Genomic DNA, 20,372 nt, shown 5'->3' with positions numbered 1-20,372 from the left:
TAAATTAATAACATGGTAATTTAATGTGCCATTGTTTTAGAAAAATCTTGATTTTAATTAACACTTGTGATATAGTCATTTAGTGTTCTGTCCTCTATGGAAAAGTTATCTCACAAATGGTAGACTCCAGCCTGGTAGATCCAAAGGGATGAAGAATATTATTTGCTATGTTTACAAAGTCATGATACTCATTTTAAAATTTCTACCATCAATTATGCAAAGATTTTTTGGTGGAACTTTATTAGTAAAATTTTAACATTTTTGACATCAATTTATTATCTTTTTAAAATAACTAGAAGCTATTGAATTTTTATATTTTAACAAATAATATCAAGAGTTGTCAGACTGTGTTGTAGAGAATAAGATACCTCTCTTGTGTCACTGAGTACAAGTAATAGGCCTGACTTGGATTTTTGTTGTATGGGCTATATCTGTATCATTTGTTCCCCAGGTGAGGCAAGTGAGGAGTAATCCCCACTTTAGTAATGAACTTGGTGTAAATGGGCAAAGGACATGAATAGGCAATTTTTAGATAAAGAAATAAAAACTATCAATAAGCACATAAAAAAGTGTTCTAAATCTCTTATAATTAGAAAAATGCAAATCAAAACAACTCAACTCTTGAGGTAGCACCTCACACCTAGCAGATTGGCTAACATGACAGCAAAGGAAAATAATAAATGTTGGAGGGGATGTGGCAAATTTGGAACATTAATGCATTGCCGGTGGAGTTGTAAATTGATCTAACCATTCTGAATGGCAATTTGGAACTGTTCCCAAAGGGCTTTAAAAGACGGCTTGCCCTTTGATCCAGTGCTGGTTTTTTAATATCCCAAAGAGACAAAAAGGAAAAAGACTTATACAAAAATATGTATAGCTACACTCTCTTTGTGGTGGCAAAAAATTGGATGCCCTTCGATTGGGGAATGACTGAACAAATTGTGGTATCTGTTGTGCTGAAAGGAATAATGAACTGGAGGGATTCCATGTGAACTGGAACAATCTCCAGGAATTGATGCAGAGTGAAAGGAGCAGAACCAGGAGAACATTATACACAGAGACGGATACACTATGGCACAGTCAAATATAGCAAACTTCTCTACTAGCAGCAATACAACAATCCAGGAGAATTCTGAGGGACTTAGGAGAAAGAATGCTATCCACATCCAGAGAAAGAACTGTGGGAGTAGAAACAGAAGAAAAACAACTGCTTGATGTGAGATTTAAAATGGTTGAGGTCTTAAACTGTAGTGAGTTAAAATAGTGGAAGATATAAATTGTGATAGATATAAGAGAGGGTGAGTAAATTTTGACCACAGAAATATGTTTCACTACAGTGTCTTGGGTTTTAAATCAAATATAAGGTGGTTGCCAGGGAAATATTCCCAATTATTCAAATACCCAAGACAATTGGGTTTTATAGAGATTTTAATTAACAATACAATGAGTAATCAAAGAAAGAGAGAGAGAGTAAGAAAGGAATAAGTATGAAGGGCCTCAAGCCAATATGGCCTAGACCTGAGTCTTAAGAGAGAAATCAGTCAGTTTTTTTAATACTCACCACAAGGGCTGACTAAATAAGGATTCTAGTGACATCAGGCCAGCTCCATCTCAGCAGTCCTCATCAGAGATCCTCCAAAAGGGTTTCTCCAAAAGGATATATCTCAAGAGATCCTGCTTCTTCTTATTTAGGGGTTTTTCTCCCATGTCACCTCCCCTAAGTCCCTACATCTACCAATCACTGTAGATGCTTTCCAAAGGACTGCCCATATAAATTTCTGCTAAGTCGACCAATCTCCTCAGTATGTCTGAACCAGTGAAAACACAGCTGAGTCAACTAATCTCATTAAGACAAAACTTGCCTGACCCTTTTAGGTACCTAGCATCTCATTGTATCAATTCTAAAAACAGGCCTGGCTCAAAGAACTCCTTGCCCCACCATAAGCATGGTCTTTGTTTAGCAAGGAGTTTTCTGCCCTAAAGTATTCTTAAGTATGGGTGGAGTAGAGGTCCTTCCATTTCTGATCCTGGTGAGTTCTCACATCAAAATGGGGAATGTTTCTTAGTAGGGAATTTGTTCCAATTAAGAATTCCCCGATGGGGAAATTTTTAACATTCACAAGTCATAGAGATTTTAAGATTTACATTGATCACATGGGTCAATGGGGACATGATTGGGGATGTAGACTCTAAACGATCATCCCAGTGCAAATATTAATAATAGGTCTTGATCAGTGATACATGTAAAACCCAGTGGAATTGGGTGTTGGCTACAGGAGCGGGGTGGGAGGAAAGGAGGGAAAGAACATGAATCATGTAACCATGGAAAAATTTTCTTAATCAATTAAATAAAATTTGAAAATAAAATAAAACAAGTATAATGGGAGTAAAAAAAATGTAGACATAGGCAAGTTGAATTTTGCAGACATCCCCAAGTGTGGATGTGCCTTTGTAGGGAGTAAGTGCCTCAAGTCTGGGGTTCTGAAAAGGTTTAAGTTCATATGGTTTACTATACAAGTTAGTTCTCCCCCTCCCCTTTTTCTCAATGAAAAGCAACTTTTCTGAAAGTATTCTCCTATTAATAATATTTAAGAAACTTTTGTAACTATGACTAAAGTATATTAATAGATATATTTTATAAATCAACATATTCTGTAGTCATCCAGCTCATTGCAAAAGATTGTAGAAATCCCATTGTGGGTCTGAGTAAGAGCAACAAATCACCCCTTGCTTAACGCTATAAAAGCTGCATCTGCTCACCACCCACTAATGGCCTGGGTTTATGTTTCTGGGATGACTGTCAGAAGACTAGCTAGAGATGGGAGGGAAACTGACTAGTGTCTTTTTGCAAACTTTTTGCAAACAACTGGCAGTTTTGCTGAAGGAAAATCATTATTGTTTGAAGGCTCTACAGAATATATGGTTATTGACTGCCTACCATATGCTTTAATAGGTTAGAGGTCAGAATATGATGTGAAAGATTTTGAAAAATATCTTAGCTACTAGGTACATTGAAAATTCATATTACTTTCCTGCATTTTTCTAAAGCTTATTTTAGAATCTAACATTCTTTGCATGGAATCAAACTAATAGAAGAAAACAAGAAACAAAAGTCAGCAAAATTGTGGATTTATAATTTTAGTAGGGATGAGGTTCCCTACATCACACGTTAGATGATTCGTTTCATAGGCTTTAACCTTGCAACACAATTTTTTCCAAGGAATATTGATTTTTCTCAAGAGATTTAAGAAAACTGAATTCCAGTAAATCATTTCCTACCATAATAATATTCCTCCCCCTATTCTCTTCTAGGTATTTCATACCTATTTCTGGCCTCTTGAATGGACGATAGCTGGCAGAGAAAATGATACTTGTTTTGGAAAGATAATCTGCAATAAACGTGACAATGTATGTACTAGAAGTGGAAGTGAGTTAATAAAAACCTTGAGAGGATAACTCTCATTCATGAAATCTAAATTTTAGTGATAAACTTCAAAGAGATTTGATTGTAAGGCACATTATTATTCAGATAATTATCCAATTAAAGTTTATCTGACTGATTAAATAACAAATTATATAATTGAAACTTAACTTCATATGCTTATAATTTTTTTCAGTTTGAAGGTATTCTTACATTTTAAAATTAGATGTGGTCTTTGAAAAATGTAGTCATTAGCTAATGTCATTCATGACTGGAACTTGTTTTGAAGTTGATTTTGATTCTTGGGGAAGAACTTTGAAAAAGGATAATATTTACACAAGATGCAAAAGTGGAGATTCCTAATCTCTTCTTGGAAAAAATTTGAAATAATCTCAAAAGAGCAGAGATATAGTTTGTTTTCATTTCTTCTTTTGTGATATTTTTACCTGTTTTTTGGCCTACACTAATAGTAGTCACAGGAAAATTGTTAACACTTTTCATTGTCAGATATTTATGGAGTCACCGATACTGCAGACATTGTCTTCAGAGGATGTATGCATAAAGATAACTAAAGCTACAGGCTGGCATATGATCATTACTAAATAATCAAATCCTACATTATTATGAGACACCTTCTGAAATATGAAGGAGAAAAATTATGTTCATATTTTCTGAGAGTGCATTTTATTGTGTTATGATGTTTAAGCTTTCTTTAAAACTTGCTAATTCCCATAGAGCACATAAGAGAACAGACCACATTTGACCTGTATCATACTAATAATAGTAAAGGGAAAGGAGGCTAGTCAAATTTTTCCTTTTTCTCCAGGGATAGGTGGGGATTGGATGGAAAGATACCTGTTTTAACTAGAGAGGCCTGGAGCCGTATTTTTTTTTTTAATTTTACTGTCTTTTCTTTTCCCATTGTGTGATCTGAAACCAATTTCATAGCTTCCCTTCCTCTGATTCTTTTTTTTTTTAAATCCTTACCTTCTGTTTTGGAATCAATATTGAGTATTGGTTTCAAGGCAGAAGAGTGGTAAGGGCTAGGCAATGGGGGTAAGTGACTTGCTCAGGGTCACACAGGTAGGAAGTGTTTGAGGCCAAATTTGAACCCAGGATCTCCCATCTCTTGGCCTGGCTCTCAATTCACTGAGCTCCCCAGCTGCCCCCCCCTTTTTTTTCTTTAACAAGGGTAAGATTAGGACAAGTTTACTAGACTGATAGATCTAAAGAGGGCTGACATAAGTTTTCTTAAATTCTGGGGAAATATTTGGCAAAATTTCCAATACTATTCTTGTGAAAAAGATGGAGAGCTGAATTCAGAACTGCTTGAATGTCTGGACTCAAAGTAGAATGACTCTTAAAGGTTCTAAGTCAACTTGTAAGGAGCTCTCCAATGGGGTACCCCTTGGGATTTATACTTGGCCCAATACTGTCAAATTTTTTGAAACTAATTATTTGGATAAAGGCACAGATGACACATTGCAAATATACAAATATGAGAGTTCACAAATTGTGTAACAGAATCAGATAAAAAAATTTCTCAACAAGCTAGAACATTGGATCAAGTCTAATAAGATGAAATTTATTAGGTATAAATGTAAAGTCTTACACTTGTGTACAAAAAGTCAATGTCACAAGTACAGAATCAGAGAAGGGTGGATAGATAAGTTTTTCTGAAACAGATTTGGTGGTTTCAGTGTACTACTAGCTCAATATGAGCCAAAAATGTGCAATGGCAGGCAAAAGAACTAAAGCAATTATTTTTTTTTCCTGAATCTGGATTGAGAAGTCCGGGATAAATTGGGAGACTGAAGCTTGAAACTTCCAATCTCATCCTGACATTTAACTGGCATTGGTACATACCAGGTGCTTCCAAGTCCTCAGGCAAAAGTACTATGTAGGCAAAATTATCTTAACACCTTACTCCTCTGAACAATTCACTCCTAATTCCTATCTAATTTCCTCACATTGTCCTCTGGCCATAGTTTCTTTCTTAGGCCTGTTCTTTCCTTCTCTCAAAGCTCTCCTAAGTGTGCTGTCTTATATAAATAATGAGCTTGTAGTCTTGTGGAATGTTAGGTCTGGAAATCTGCTTATCTGATTGAAATGATTTATACTGAAGCATGCATGAAGTTTAGTTCTCCCTTGGTGGTATTTGAAGGTTAAAACAGGAAATGAACCTCTAATTGGTAGACTGGATAGAACAGGATCATTTGATCTTGTGTGCCTGGTTTACTCTAGCCAACACTAGAGTAACAACTTTCATCTCTGGGCCTGCCATCCCTTTGCTCACACTGCTAGAGAACACAACTATTAATTAGCAGTGCATCCTTGTATAATTTTCCCTGCAAGCCTTGAATCCTCTTTACAGGTAAAAGTCATTCCACACAAGATATCCTTTTGCCTTCCTGGGTTCAACTCTGTCCTCAGACACTTATAAGCTTTGTGACTCTGGGCAAGACAATTAACCCTGATTGCTTCAGTTTCCTCATCTATGAAATGAACTGGAGAAGGAAATGGCAAACTGTTCTAGTATCTTGCCAAGAAAATCCCAAATAGGATCACAAAGTCAGATATGCAGGCATGACTGAAACAACTAAACAACAACAACAATAAATTGTATTAAATGGACTTACATTATATCATGATCATTAGATTGATAGAAGATATACTGGGAAGTTCAAGCTTAAAAATTAACTGTTATAATTCAAAAAAAATTTTTTTGAGAGTTGACTCAAAGATTACTTACAATTCAATAATAAAACTCTATTGGCAGATAAGGAAGGAAGATAGAGGGAAGTCCTGGCTGACTGTCAGTATTGACATTAATAGTAAAATAGTTGGATCTCTTTTTGTATTTTCATTTTTAAAACAATTTTTAGTGATTATTTGTAGTAACAAGTGATGAAAATGGAGTATAGTTATATGACCATATGTTTTTTTATGAAAACTTGCTTCCCCAAATTTGTAATTTATCATTCTTCATTTTAAAAAAGTTTTATTATATTTTATATCTTTATAATACAAATACAGGTATCCCTTCCACATCACCAGATTAGGGGCCCCCATGATCTGGAAAATCTGAGTACCATTTTTTGGCCTTTTAGTACCAGAGAATTCTGATTTTTTTCCCCCTTTTTCTTTTATGAGGTATTTACAGTATCTTATTGTAAAATTTGGGTTAAGTATTTAATCATAGGCTACATGTAGGCCAATATTATGTAAAAATATTGTATTAAAAAGACATTTTAAAAATATGAAATATGGAAATTTTTAAAAAATGAAACAAATCTGAGAATAATGCTGAACATTTTGTACAGGGAATATTATATATAACAGTACATACATTATGTATTTTTGAATTACTAAAATTTTTAAAGATATCTCTACATTTCTAGCTTTTGGTATGTCATCTGCTGGTTTTTGCATTCTTTTAACAAACTTAACTTTTTACTTATTTTAACTTTAAAAAAGAAATTGTATATATTTATAGCATTAAAAGATAAAATATGTTGATATTATACGATACTATACATATATTTTATGCATTTCTGTATTTTTCTCTTTGTTGTCTGCTGGCCTTTGCATGTCATCTGTGGCTTCCACAAAACTCCCCCAAAATTCCCATTTCATTTCTTATGCTGACCTCTGATATTGAAACTGTGATGGGGAAAGTTGTGAAGGGATACCTGTATTATATAATGCCATATATTTTTATATCACACCCATTTTCGCTTATGCCCCACATCTTCCTTTTTCTTTTCTCCACTAAAGAATGCTGCTTCAAGATGAGGAAATTAATTTCTGTTTTCAAAGACCTTGATGGTCCAGTGGATAGAACACTAGACCTTGAGTCAAGAAGACCTGGGTTCAAATTTGGACAAAGAAGCTTAGTAGCTCTGTGACTCTAAGCAAGTCATTTAATATCCATGCCTCAGTTTCCCCTAAAATCACTGGAATGTCAGAAATAGGGTAAATGCCACACTAAAGCATCATAGATGTTAGTCTTCTATAATTTTCAGTTGTTTTTTTTTTAAAGGGATACAGTCCAGATGAAGGGATGCAAATGATCTCTTTGAAATAGTCCTTGTCCAAATGTCATTCCCTCTCTTCGGTCACAGTGCCTTAAAAAGTACCCTTTGTGGATTTTGACCCTCAACAAAAAAGACGACCTTAAAGACCTTCTTTTGTATCAAAACACAAAAGATGCATAGCAGGTGCTTAATAATTTGTCTCTTATTCATTCATTTTAAAGTGAATAATTCTGGCATGGGGATAAAAGGTTGTGAAAGGACCTTAGAGATTATCAAGTTCAGGCACCTTATTTTCCAGAGAAAGAAAGGTCCAGAAAATGTGGGAACTTGCCTAAGCTGATACATCTTGTCAAGGGCAGATCTGAGACTGGAACTCAGGATTTCTTCCATTTCCCTTTTGTTGTTGTTTTTAAGCCACAAAAATTCTTGAGTTTCTATAGATGACTGCCAAGATTTTCACAGATTGTATATAATTCTAAAAAGGAAAAAAACAATAGTTCTCATATTCCAGGAGTTTGCAGTCTAGTCAAATGCTTGACATTTTATTTTTTAACAGCATACTATGTTATCTATGTTAAATAGACTTACTGCTATGTGACAGGAAGTATCATTTAAGCAAGTTTTTTTTCCATTAAGCAAGTGTTTTGATGCAACCCAGCATAGGTGTCTACGGGCACTTACTTTCCCACTTTACCTTCTTCTTATGTGTCGTTCTCTGATTGTGGTACACATTTGATGTTTAGGAATCTAGTTTAGTAATGAATGAATTAAAATTAGAGAATAATCAAAAGGTAAATAGCCTGAAAGTTAATTATAATATTTTCACTCAAAAATTTCCTGAGAACATAACATAGAGTTCTTGTGAGTCTGTGCTTGTTGTACACAACTACATCTGGATGTATTATTAAGTAAAATTCTGCTAGAGACCACTACTTTGAGCTCTGTTTATTTTAGTTTAGGAGTCAGGCAGTGGTTTCTTCCTTGGCCAGTCACATCCTGAATTTACTGTAACATTGGCCTCTTAGGAATATTCTAATGTTGGACTTTAATTCTGATTTGTTATGTTGATGTTTAGTAGCACTTGAGCATAATTCTAAAATTTGCATCATACTAATGAACTCCTTCATGCAGTTGTTAAATTGCTTGTTCTGGTAAATTTGAGAGCAAATTAACTCTAGATGTGCATTTACTGCCTCATTTAACTGATTCTTATAGCAGCTCCGTTTCATGATAATGTCCTAGACTCAGTTCCAAAATAGAATTATTGTTCTGTAGTAGAAGCTTTATATGTGCTCTAGCTTTGAGATCATGGTTAAGGAATTGCTATTCAGACTTTTAACCTAGGGCTTTTTTTTTTCCTTATAAAGAATCGGGTGATAGGATTTCATGTTCTTGGCCCCAATGCTGGTGAGGTTACCCAGGGCTTTGCAGCTGCAATGAAATGTGGCCTTACCAAACAGTTGCTCGATGATACTATTGGCATCCATCCTACCTGTGGTGAGGTAAGAGAAACAAAAGAATATTGCACTAACCTCCCTGCAGGTTTGAAAAACTATCAAACACTAGTTGACAAATATCAGCAGGTATTTTTTGAGAGACAAAGCAAATGTAATTTAGATTCTCTAAATCAAAATACCAATAATTCCCATACCTTGTTTTCTTTTCTTTTCTTTTTTTTCTTTTTACAGGTCTTCACAACTTTGGAAATTACAAAATCATCAAGAACGGTTATCTCTCCAAGGGGATGCTGAGCTTAGACCCTGCTGCTTTATAGTTTTCCTTGTCATGTGTACTTTTCTCAGTAGAAAAATTTAAAAACTATACCTAAGTATACTCAGGTAAAACAAATAGAAACAGAGCAGATATGTTAAAGCTCAGAAAAGATACAGGACTTTTCTTCAGTTGTTGTAGGAAAGTTCTTTGGCAAAGAAAACAGGATAGCAGCAGGGTATTTGCCTAAGAAATCTTGACTTCCTTGGAAAAGCATTAATCCTGCTTTCTTGACGTCATAGCTCAGAACCCTATTGTGAGGTGAGCTATGACTGATGATTTCCTTGCAAGTCAGGACCCCTCCCTTCCCAGTTAAGATGGCTGAATACCTTCCAGAAAGAGTTGCACAGTTAGCCACAGTTAGCTTTCCTAGTTGCCACTGTGTTTGTCCTTCTACTTTGTTATTTGTATAAAAACTTTACCCAGAAGCAAAATTGACTGTCAAAACTGCACTATTTTAACAGATCAACCTAGAATTCACAGCAGGTTTCTTATGCATTGGACTTGGAAATTGAAATATTTCTGATAAAGGTGTTCAGATATATAGTAGATTTACTTGAATGTGTATGCTGCCATAAAAATTCTGTACAACTCAGAGGATTTTTTTGCCTGACAGTTTGTGATCAAATTGTTAGGAAGAGTATGAATGCTCCCCATTCTTGTTTGTTTGCCCTTTGGCACTACAGAGATCAAGCTGGACTGCAGCCTCAGACAGTGCTACACATTGTCTGGGTAGTGTTCTCAATAAACCATTTTCTCTTGGAATGTATTTTATCTCCTACCCTTTTAGAGACCTGACTCATGATTTTCTCTCACTTGTGCATTTCTTTATATCAGCACACATGAAACCATTTTTCCCATGGTATTATCACTAGAATGAGAAAGTGTCTCACTATGGGGGGGGGGGGGAATGCTTGAATTTTTTTAATTTTGGTTTAAAGAATAAAATTACAAGACTTTCCAATATTATGTGAAATTTAAGTAATTTCAAATGGTTTTTAACTATTTAATTTACAATGTATTATGAAATTTTAAGTTCAATAAATGAATAGCTCTAAGTGGTATATGAAATTTCATTTGAACTGTCGCAAACAATTATGTGTACTTCAGGTCCTAAATGACTTTATTACCATTGATCCTGAATCAACTGTACTTTTAATGAATGAAGTAGCCAGTTAGTCTGTTGCCAATTGTTTTGGAGGGGGAATTATATAGCTGTAGGTTGATTCAAATGGATGAGTATTGAATTGAATCTAGATCTGTGGCAAAAGTACATCAGTGTAAATAGTAGATTTGTGTCCATGTTGACACTTTAACTAAATCTAAGAGTATGCTTATTTAATCGATAAAGTCTGTCTTGTTGGCAGATCAGAAATGTGTTGTAGAAGCTGGCAAACATTATATATGCTTGGATTTAGTTTTTAGGTGTAACATAACATTTATATTTGTAAATTGCTTCCCTTCACTTCCTAAGACATAGTGGGTTTTATTTTGTCCTCAGGGGCAGGGAGAGAGAAATGTTTTGAAATATAGTCTCTTTTGGAAACCTTAGTTTTCTACCCGTACTTACAAGTGGGTGAGTACTCTTCCAGTTTTTCCCTTTTCTTCCCTTCTCCCCAAAGCTCAGAGTGGCACAGAATAAGATAAGGGACTAGTCCCCCCCACTTCTGAAATGTTTTATGTGAAGAGAGACTAGAACAATGTTTTTTCTTTATAGTACTTTTCTGGTAAAGAAACCTGTGGAAGAAAGAAATGTAGGATAGTCATTTTATACTTGTTTGCAAAGCAGATGTAAATCTTCATTTGAAATCACAGAATTAACATTAGGTAAGTATTACAGTTTAGATGGAATGGAGCTCATGAGCTGCAGTCAGTGCACCCACTCACTGCAAACATGCTGTGACATCTTTACCCTGAATTGTCATCTGAAGACACAAATCTCTTAGCTCTCTGTTTCCTCTGCATGGGATTAATGAGCACAGGCTATTAAATTAGCTCTTTCTTGGAGGTCTCATAGTACTACTGATCTCAGCCTTGCTTGGCTTATGATTCCTGCCTAAAGTAGTATGACCCTAGGCAATATGTTCAGTGAAAGCAGACAACTGGAAATTTGGGATGATTTTTAAAAGTACCATGTGACCTGTTTAATTTGCACAGAATCAGACTGATTCTGAAGGCATCAGGAAGATGTATTAGATGAAAGTGAGGTGGGGGGGGGCACTAAGAAACAATGAGATCAACTTTACTCACTCATCAGAGGATCAACACACATTCACTGAGCCCTGGAACAGCTTGGTGTCATGGGATTTATCTAGATTGTAATTTTTATTTATTTAAACCCATACCTTCCATCTTGGAATCAATATTGTGTGTAGGTTCCAAGGCAGAAGAGTGGTATGGGCTAGGCAATGGGGGTTAAATGACATGCCCAGGGTCACACAGCTGGGAAGTGTCTGAGGCCAGATTTGAACCCAGGACCTCTCATCTCTGGGCCTGACTCTTGATCCAGTGAGCAACCTAGCTGCTCCCTGGATTATAATTTTTAGATGTGGCCTGTGCCCTCAGTGAATTTACCATCTAGTTATAAGAACAAATGTAGATAAAATGTAAAGAAACAAGTTAGTTTTGGTTTGGGGCATTAGAGAAAAACTTTGGTAAATTCATAAAACAAAGTTATTTTAATACTTCACTAAGATAATTACTTTTAAATTACTTTTATTCTTTCATTAAAGCCATTATTACTACTCATATGGAAGAGACGACATGTTTGAATTTCCCATTTCACAGCAGCCTTCTGTCTTCCCTTATCATTGATAGTGAGTTGGAGTAATCAGAGCATTGGATTTTACTTAAGATCATTAGTCCATATGTAGAGAAAGGCCAAGACTGAATTCTTAACTTCTTCCTTATTGTGGACTCATGATGACCTTCTTGACCTTCCCTGTAGATGTTCTCTTCTATCATTCCATAGATCCTGCCTTTGGTATGTTTCCAGTTCTACAACCAGTTGGGCTGTGCCATACTTTTTGTTCTGGTCAGCTGTTGATGACTTTCAGCTCTGACTAAGTCAGGTGGTGGTTTTCATCATCCTTATTACGGGTCTCCACTAGCTTCTCATCACGTGATGCCTTCAGAGCATCTTCCCCATACCGAGCCTACCGTGTTCTTCATTGGGCACATGGTTTGATCCATTGCTCATTGGGTGACTTTTTTGCTCTTCATTTCGAATCAATAACTCAGTACATAGAAGATGAGCGGCACTGAAGATGAACAATAATGCTCTGATATTTGCAGGCATTGTCACTATTGTAAAGATGTGTCTGAAAATGTGACTGAAAATGATTCTCTATTCAAGTTGTTACCTGAAATAAACATTCCGATACTTCCTTGATGCTTGGATTATATATCCAGGTCCATGAGAGGTGTAGAGCAGAAATAATGCGTTACAGAGTTTGTTTGGGAAACCACTTCGATACTCTAAATGATTCCCCAGTGCTAAACAGGAACTAATTGGGCTAGTTCCCTCATGGAACTACTCTTCTCCACCCCCTGTACACTTGGTGTGGTTCTTAGGATTCCTGGGTTGGTTGTACTAAGAAAGCAGTCAAATATTAAGTATCTACTAGGGGCCCTGCACTGGGAATGAGAAAACAAAAATGAAACTGCCTCTGCCTTCAATGAGCTTATATTCTAGCTAAGACCTGGTTGTCTAGCCTGCCAGACCAGCAAACCAAAGGCTGTTGTGCCAGGGAAGCCAACTTGCCTTGCTTCTCAGTGGCAAAATAGGAAAAAACAGCTGCCATACTTAAAAGATAATGGCAATGAAATGACTAAAAATGCCATAAAAATATGAGGTCTGTTGACTGCTATACCTGAGGGGGTTTGTATATTTTATGTGGGTACAAATATATCTGGAGGCCCTAGCATCTCTCGTTTGAGCCTGTAATGATTCCCTGCTCAATCTTGCCTAAACCATACCTGGTCATTAAAGGATTAAGATTTCTGTAGGTTGAATTTTTCCTTCCCAGTTTATAAAGTGAGGAAGAGGATAGATTGGATTACAGAGAGAAGCTAATTTGGCATTTGACCTTTTTTTTAGTGGAAAACATTGAACAAGATTCTGATAGTATCAGAAAAGGGCAACTAAAGAGAAAATGAGAGGCACAAAGGAGTTCAAACATACTATTTTCACATTTTTCCCACATGCCTATGGGTATAGCAGTTAACTACAAACTGTATGTGGTCTTTACCCAAATGGTTAAATAATTCCTAGACACATCTGTCTCCCAGCCATGCTCCTAATTAATTTCCAAGCCAATTTCCTTAGGGAGAAACCGGGTAGGTAGAACCCTTGCCCCTCCCCTTCTCCCTTCCCCAGTTAAGGCTTTGAAAGTATCTTAGAAACCCTCATTGTCCCATATATATTGCAGATATCTCAAACACCCATCTCAGACATTTATTACCCAGGAAGAGACTGCAGAGTATCTGTTGCTGTAGCAACCACTACCTAAAGAACGGATCAGATGGATGCCAAACACAGATGGGTTTCTATAGAAACTTAGATATGTAAATTATCAGCAATAGCTCTTATTCAGGTTTTGATCAAAACATTTTCTTAGGTTAAGTTTAAACTCTCTCTCGGCACTCAAAAATTTGCAGTTGTTTTGGTTTTCCTGGAAGAAAACCTAGCAGTTCACATGCCTTTGTCATAAAAAGAAATATAGAGTGTCTTTTAAAATAACTTCACCTGCAGTTTTATGTTATTACATCATCCCGTATTTGAGCTGCACATATCTAAACCTTTGGAGAAACTGCCATAAGAAAAGACCCCTGTGAATAGAGCAGCCCTCTTCAAATTGACTTGCAAAAGATGTATTTGATATACCTCATACTGAGTCAAGGGTATAGCAGAGGGCATAGTGAGCCAAGCCAAGTCAACAGGCGTTTATTAAGCCCCATCTAGATGCCAGACTACTAAGTGCCAGGAAGACAAAGGGAAAAACCATCCCTCAAGGACCTCACAGTCTAATGGGAGAGACAATGGGCAAATAGCCACGTGCAAACAAAATATATGCAGGAAAATTGGGAGATCATCTCCAAGAGAAGGCGCTAGCATTAGAGGGAGATAGGAAATGGCTTCTTGCAGAGCTCCAGGCTGGTATCTCAGGTTTGAGATTGGAATGGAATGAGATATTCTCATTCCAACTGTTAACAAAAGGATGTTTATTTAGCTATAGTAGGGGAAGGACAATCATAGAGGCTATAGACTTGTCTCAGTCAAGCACAGCTTTTCTTGTGCCAGTGTTGGTCATGCTATTTGCCAATCGCAATCCCCAGAGAGGGCCTGGAGCCCCTCGTGTCCAGGCTGTTTTTTGGATTCTAATTTATCAGTAGTCTTAGTCTCCTGTCAATTAGGTCTCAAAGATAATTTTAATACTGTTGAAGGGAAAACACCGAACCTCCATGAGGCAAAGACTGAATATTGCTGCCACCACAGAAGGAAAATTTAGAGTCTATACTCGTAATTGCTTATGGACAAGTGGGGTTTTCAGTCTTTCTGACATTAAGAATACTAAATCTTGCTTTTATATACTGCTTTCAGGTTTGCTAAGCACTTTACTCATGCTCTCTCATTTGAGCATCACCAATAACCCAAGAAGTAGGTGGTGTTATCCTCCGTTTACAGGTGAGGAAACTGAGTATGAGAGAGGTTGCATAACTTGACCGGAGTCACACAGCTAGTATCTGAAACAGAAAATGATGAAATGGTTTCTGTGCCCACAATCTCCCTCTTCCTCTCCCTCTCCCTATTCCAGTCTACACTGCACAAGGCCTGGTTGCCAGACTCATCTTTCTGCACAAAACCTATAGCCTGAAGTCGGCCACGTAGACCCCAAGTAATTTCTCCAGTCTCGTTGCCCTCCGGCTCTACATGGGTCTTATGTTCCAATTGGGCGGCTGAACAGGCTTTTCTTAGCTCTGCCTCCAGTCTTTGGATCGCTTTTGTTCCATTTCTCAATTCCTTTCAATCTTGAGCGCCACCTTCTCAATTAACCTTTGTTCGGTAAGCCAGCCCACATCAATCCTACCCACCATACCATCCAGTACCATGCTTATTATGGTAGCAGCTGGATGGGTTGTGAAGAGTCAGGGAGGCCCTTAGCCACTGGCTAGCCAAGTCGACTTCAACTCTCATGAGGTTTATAGATACCCTCTCTCCTAAAAAATGGGAATAATAATCAGACCTCATAGGTTTGTAAAGATCAAATTAGACCGTACCATGTTACAGAACTGCTAGCCATTAGTATTAAAACGATTAAGAATTATTTATATGGGGGGCAGCTGGGTAGCTCAGTGGATTGAGAGCCAGTCCTAGAGATGGGAGGTCCTAGGTTCAAATCTGGCCTCAGACACTTTCCAGCTGTGTGACCCTGGGCAAGTCACTTGACTCCCATTGCCTAGCCCTTACCACTCTTCTGCCTTGGAGTCAATACACAGTATTGACTCCAAGATGGAAGGTAAGGGTTTTAAAAAAAATTAAAATTAAAAAAAAGAATTATTTATATGCTTTCAAAAACCCTTTTTTTTTTTTTTAACCCTTACCTTCTGTCTTAGAACAAAGACAGAAGAGCTGTAAGGGCTAGGCAATGGGGCTTAATTAAGTTACCCGGAGTCACCCAGTTAGGAAATGGCTGAGGCCAGATTTGAACCACAGTTTCCCATCTCCATACCTGGCTCTCAATCCATTGAGTCACCTCACTGCCCCTTAAATATAGCTTTTATTTGGAGAAGTTTCTCTCCAATTAGATTCAAGACCAGACTTTTCTCTCCCTGAGGACAGGGACTACTTACACTTTTTTGTCTTTTCCATAGCATGTAATGGAGAGTATTAATAAATAAAAATAATAAACTTGTGAACTCCCTCTCTACTAGCCAATTTTTCTCCTTCAGTGGGAAGACACTAGCAAAATGGCCTAAATACAGGGAGGAAGTTATTGTCCTTGCACCCGCTCTCGTATTTTCTGAGGCCATGTTTCCAGCTCACACAGCCACACAAAGCCCATTCTTTATAGGAGGTCTGGAGGCACTATGCCCTAGTGAACAGAATAGTCAGCAGACATGGGTTTGTGTCCAAGCTCTGTGAATCATCTCCCTGACTTTCAGTTTATTGCATCTCCGAAATAGGGAATCTAGGCTAAACAGCTCCAAAGGACCCTTCCAGCACTAATATCGGTGGGCTGGGAGTCAGGAGGCCTGAGGTTCCTGCTCTCCCCCGGGCTAGCCACGCAGCCTTGTGCAAGTCATTCATCTCTGCGGGCCCTAGTTTGCTCCTCTGTAAAACGAGCAGGCTGGCCGTGGTGAGTTCTAAGGTTCCTTCCAGTTCATTCAATGAAACACGCATTAGACACAGTTGTGGGATGCTGTGACTCACTTTCCCAGCCCCGACTACGAACACACCCTGGGAAAAAAGTCTTTTCTCTCAGCTCCGAGGACCCAACTAGCTAATCTCATACACTAATGCTTGCTCCTAGAGAACTCAAGGATCAACTCTGTACAGGCAGCATGCATAGAGTTGTGGCGTTCGCCCCCGGGAGGCTACTCTCTCTAGAGGACGGATGCTAAAGATGGAGATTACTGGAAGGAGGTAGGTGTGAATCCAAAGTGTGATCTTTGCCTGTCCGCTAGGTAACATTCAGATCCAGTCTAGTAGGACAAGCAGCCTTTAAGGGGAAGAGAGATGTCACAATGGGACACCATGCTCTATTGAGGGGTACTGATGCCCGTTACCAAGCAGCTAGCCCAAGGCCCACCCACATTTACCATGCTGACAGAGGTGGGAAGGCTTTAGGTGTTCAGCATTTCAGGAGTTCCTCCCACCTCCTTAGCACAAGTTGGTGTGTTCTCTCCTTGACTGCTTCCCTGAGTCAGTCCCAAACTCCAAGGGCCAAGTTCCCACCAGTGGGAGGGGGAGCCCCGATTCCTACCGTTCCCACCTTCTGCCCCAGAACAGTTGCCCCCATTAGCCATCTCGTCAAGATGACTCTACTAGGCCAAGCTTCTTCTTCGAGACCTCCCTAACCCCTTCCAGGCCCCACCTGTACCAGCATTTGGAAGAGAGAAGTTTGGGTTCATGGACCTCTGGAGGTCAGTGCAGGGGAAGATGTAAGACAGTACATCCAGGGCCTAGCTGAGGAGGCCCAGATCCGTCATCTGTGGAAGGAGGAGAAAACCCAGGAAGGAAGACAGGAGAAAGCAATCCTAGTGGGAGCCCTACGTGCCAGCAATCAGCACACTTGGGAGCCCTTGAAAAGGTGGGTCTGTATAGGTTACCTTCTCCCTTTCCTATTGGGCTCTCAGCTGCCAGTGTGATCAATACTAAGTAATGATCAATGAATCCACCCTCAGGGGAGGGAGAAACCCTCAAAGGGCTGCCATTGGGCCAGTTGGACCCCTTTAAATGGACAAAGTTTCCAATATTTGGCTTTAGTGTCTTTCTTATACTGTTCCTGCACCCTAGATAACTGAGCTCCCAAAGCTGCCCCTTGCCCTACTTCCTCTTCTTACTTTGACTTCTGCCATTTGTCTTATTCTGTCAGGACTCGACCCTTTATCTCCCAAATTGCTGATGGAAAAGTTTGCAATAATAGGTTTGGATCCAACATAAAATTAACATTAGAGCTAGGAAAGATTTTAGAAGTCAATTGGGGCAGCTAGGTTGCTCAGTGGTTAGAGAGCCAGGCCTAGAGACAGGAGGTCCTGGGTTTAGATCTGACTTCATATACTTCCTGGCTGTGTGACCCTGGGCAAGTCACTTAACCCCAATTGCCTAGCCCTTACTGTTCTGCCTTGGAACCAATACACAGTATTGATTCTAAGACAGAAGGTAAGAGTTTAAAAGAGACAGAGACAGAGAAAGACAGAGAGGGAGAGGAGGTGGGAGGGAGAGAGAGGAAGAAGGGGGGGAGAAGGGAGATAGAGAGGGAGAGAGACAAAGACAACTACAAGGAGAGATGGAGAGAGAGAAAAAGAGAAAGAGGGAGAGACAGAGATAGAGGAAGAAGGTGAAAGGAAGAGAATATAATGTGAATAAGTACAAATATTAATGAATACATGCACATATGTCAATATGTGCATAATGTAATCATACATATGCATGTGTATATATGTTAATACAGTATTGATATGTTTATCAACCATTAAGCATTTGTTAAATGCTTACTCTGTGCCAGAAGACACTATGCTAAGGTCAAAAGGAGGCAAAAGACAGCCTTTGCCCTCAAAAAGCTTATAGCCTAATGGGGAAGACAACATACAAACAAATATATACAAAGCAAGTTATATACAAGATAAATAGGAAATAATAGAGGAAAAGCACTAGAATTAAGAGGCATTGGGGACAGCTTCCTATAGAAGATGAGATTTTAGTTGGCACTTAAAAGAAACCAAGGGGGTTAGTCTATGTGTATATAGTTATGTTTATGTGTCTGTATACACATGTAATTAAATATAAGCCACTTGGGGAGGAAGGGCACTAGTAGCAGTAACCCCCTTGTTAAAAATGAGGTAACAGAAGAGGAAGCTCTTTGCTCACACACACACGGAAGGCTGAATGGTACTATTGGTTCTAGGATGCAGGCATCCTAATTCTTCAGTCCAGTGTTCATTCTACTATGCCACACCAATTATAATGGGCTACCTGCCTTAGGGGAACATACTTGCAGTGTCACACAGAATTAGAATCTTAGCCTCCAATGTGGAAGGGACCAATATCTAGTATCAATTCTAAGGTAGATGAAAAGGCTTAAAAAAAGAGAAAGAAATATTGGAGTAGTTTTACTATTTCCTTCTCCAGCTCATTTTGTAGATGAGGAAACGGAGGCAAACAGGGTTAAGTGACTTTTTTAGGGTCTTATAGCTAGCTAGGAAACGGCTGAGGCTGGTTTTGAACTCAGGAAGATGAGGCTTCCTGGTTTCAGGCCTGGCATTCTATCCACTGGGCCAACTAGCTAGAAGTCAGTAGTCAAAAAATATTAATAAACTTGGGTCTGGCCATGCAACCAGTTTGTCTCACTAACTGTACTATTGGGTAGCCTTCATCTGTCATGTACACAATAACGGCATGATAGTCTTAGTCAAAGACATTTTTAACAAGGCTTTCCATGTAATAACCCCAAAACACCTTGCAGGTCAAAGAACTTTTTGGAAAGGAGAATCTTTTAAATGACTTTCAAATCCCACCACATTGGTAACCACTGCTTAATTTGCATGGAGAGATGGATGGGAAATATCCAAAAAATGTTAGTTCATGGATCTTATCGTGACAACTAGGTGGCAAAGGCAATAGAGCCCTGGCTTGAGAGTTAGAAAGACCTGAGTTCAAATCCAGCCTCAAGACATTAGCTGTGTGACTTTGGGCAAGTCATTTAACCTCTGTTTGCCTCAGTTTCCTCATATGTAAAATGGAAATCATAATGGCCCTTACCTCCCAGGGTCGTTGTGAAGATCAAATGAGATAGTAATTACAAAACTCTTAGCACATCTTGAGATTTAATAAGTGCTATAGAAATGTTAGCTATTATTATTACTACCTATGATCCCTTTCTATTAGTACATATATTTGAGAATTAACTGAGAATTTTATTCAAGAATAAAGAGAATATATATCCGGCACACCTTGCCTTTCTAATTTGAAAATCATTTTTCTCATTACAGTTCCAATTAATAGGTAATGATTTTAACTTTAACTCAAGCATTCTTGACTTTATTGGAATGGAAATTAGGGTAGTATATGCAAATCTGAAATTAGAAAACAGGTGAATTAGAGAGTAATTTTGTATTTTTGCATTACTTAGAGATTCTTCACTGTACATACTTTCCAAAGATGTTTGGGACAAGACACTGAAGGATCTCTTAATAGAAATAGACTTAGATTTGTACACAGGCAAAGGAATCCTGTCAATGATAAGCAAATGCCTTTACTCCTCCTCTGTCCCAACCACAGTCTCTCCCATTTTTGCTTGTTAAATCCTAAAATCCCTCCTTTGGGATATCAAGCCTTTCTTTGGACAAGGAGGGATCTGGCTTAAAATGCATAAATTACAGGTGTGGTAGTCATGAATTAAGGGGGGGGGAGATTTTGTGTA

General features: G+C 38.2%; 2 protein-coding genes and 1 long non-coding RNA gene across 9 annotated transcripts in view; 2 read left to right on the top strand and 1 right to left on the bottom strand.

Annotated features, from left to right (window-relative positions):
- Positions 1-10,286, top strand: part of TXNRD3 (thioredoxin reductase 3) — a 34,819-nt gene extending 24,533 nt beyond the window's left edge. For all 7 annotated transcript variants that reach the window (XM_001377296.5, XM_007500301.3, XM_016424515.2 and 4 more), the window contains 3 exons: positions 3,313-3,408; positions 8,826-8,960; positions 9,147-10,286. In XM_001377296.5, coding sequence (XP_001377333.2) covers positions 3,313-3,408; positions 8,826-8,960; positions 9,147-9,209 — 294 coding nt within the window. In that variant the 3' untranslated portion in view covers positions 9,210-10,286. The remainder of the gene's footprint in view (positions 1-3,312; positions 3,409-8,825; positions 8,961-9,146) is intronic.
- LOC103095398 (uncharacterized) lies at positions 7,643-9,245 on the bottom strand. The gene is made up of 2 exons (XR_470817.2): positions 9,110-9,245; positions 7,643-7,933 (listed from the first exon to the last, which is right to left on the bottom strand). It is a non-coding gene; the product is annotated as an uncharacterized LOC103095398 (long non-coding RNA).
- A 6,737-nt stretch (positions 10,287-17,023) lies between the features above and the next one.
- C7H3orf22 (chromosome 7 C3orf22 homolog) overlaps positions 17,024-20,372 on the top strand; it is a 67,935-nt gene continuing 64,586 nt past the window's right edge. Inside the window, exon 1 of the mRNA XM_007500300.2 lies at positions 17,024-17,540. The gene's annotated coding sequence lies outside the window, so the exon portion shown is untranslated. The remainder of the gene's footprint in view (positions 17,541-20,372) is intronic.

The sequence above is a fragment of the Monodelphis domestica genome, chromosome 7 (assembly GCF_027887165.1).
Source record: "Monodelphis domestica isolate mMonDom1 chromosome 7, mMonDom1.pri, whole genome shotgun sequence".
Classification (NCBI taxonomy): Eukaryota; Metazoa; Chordata; class Mammalia; order Didelphimorphia; family Didelphidae; genus Monodelphis; species Monodelphis domestica.
Note: the sequence above shows the minus strand (reverse complement) of the source record. Positions and strands in the feature narration are given on the sequence as shown.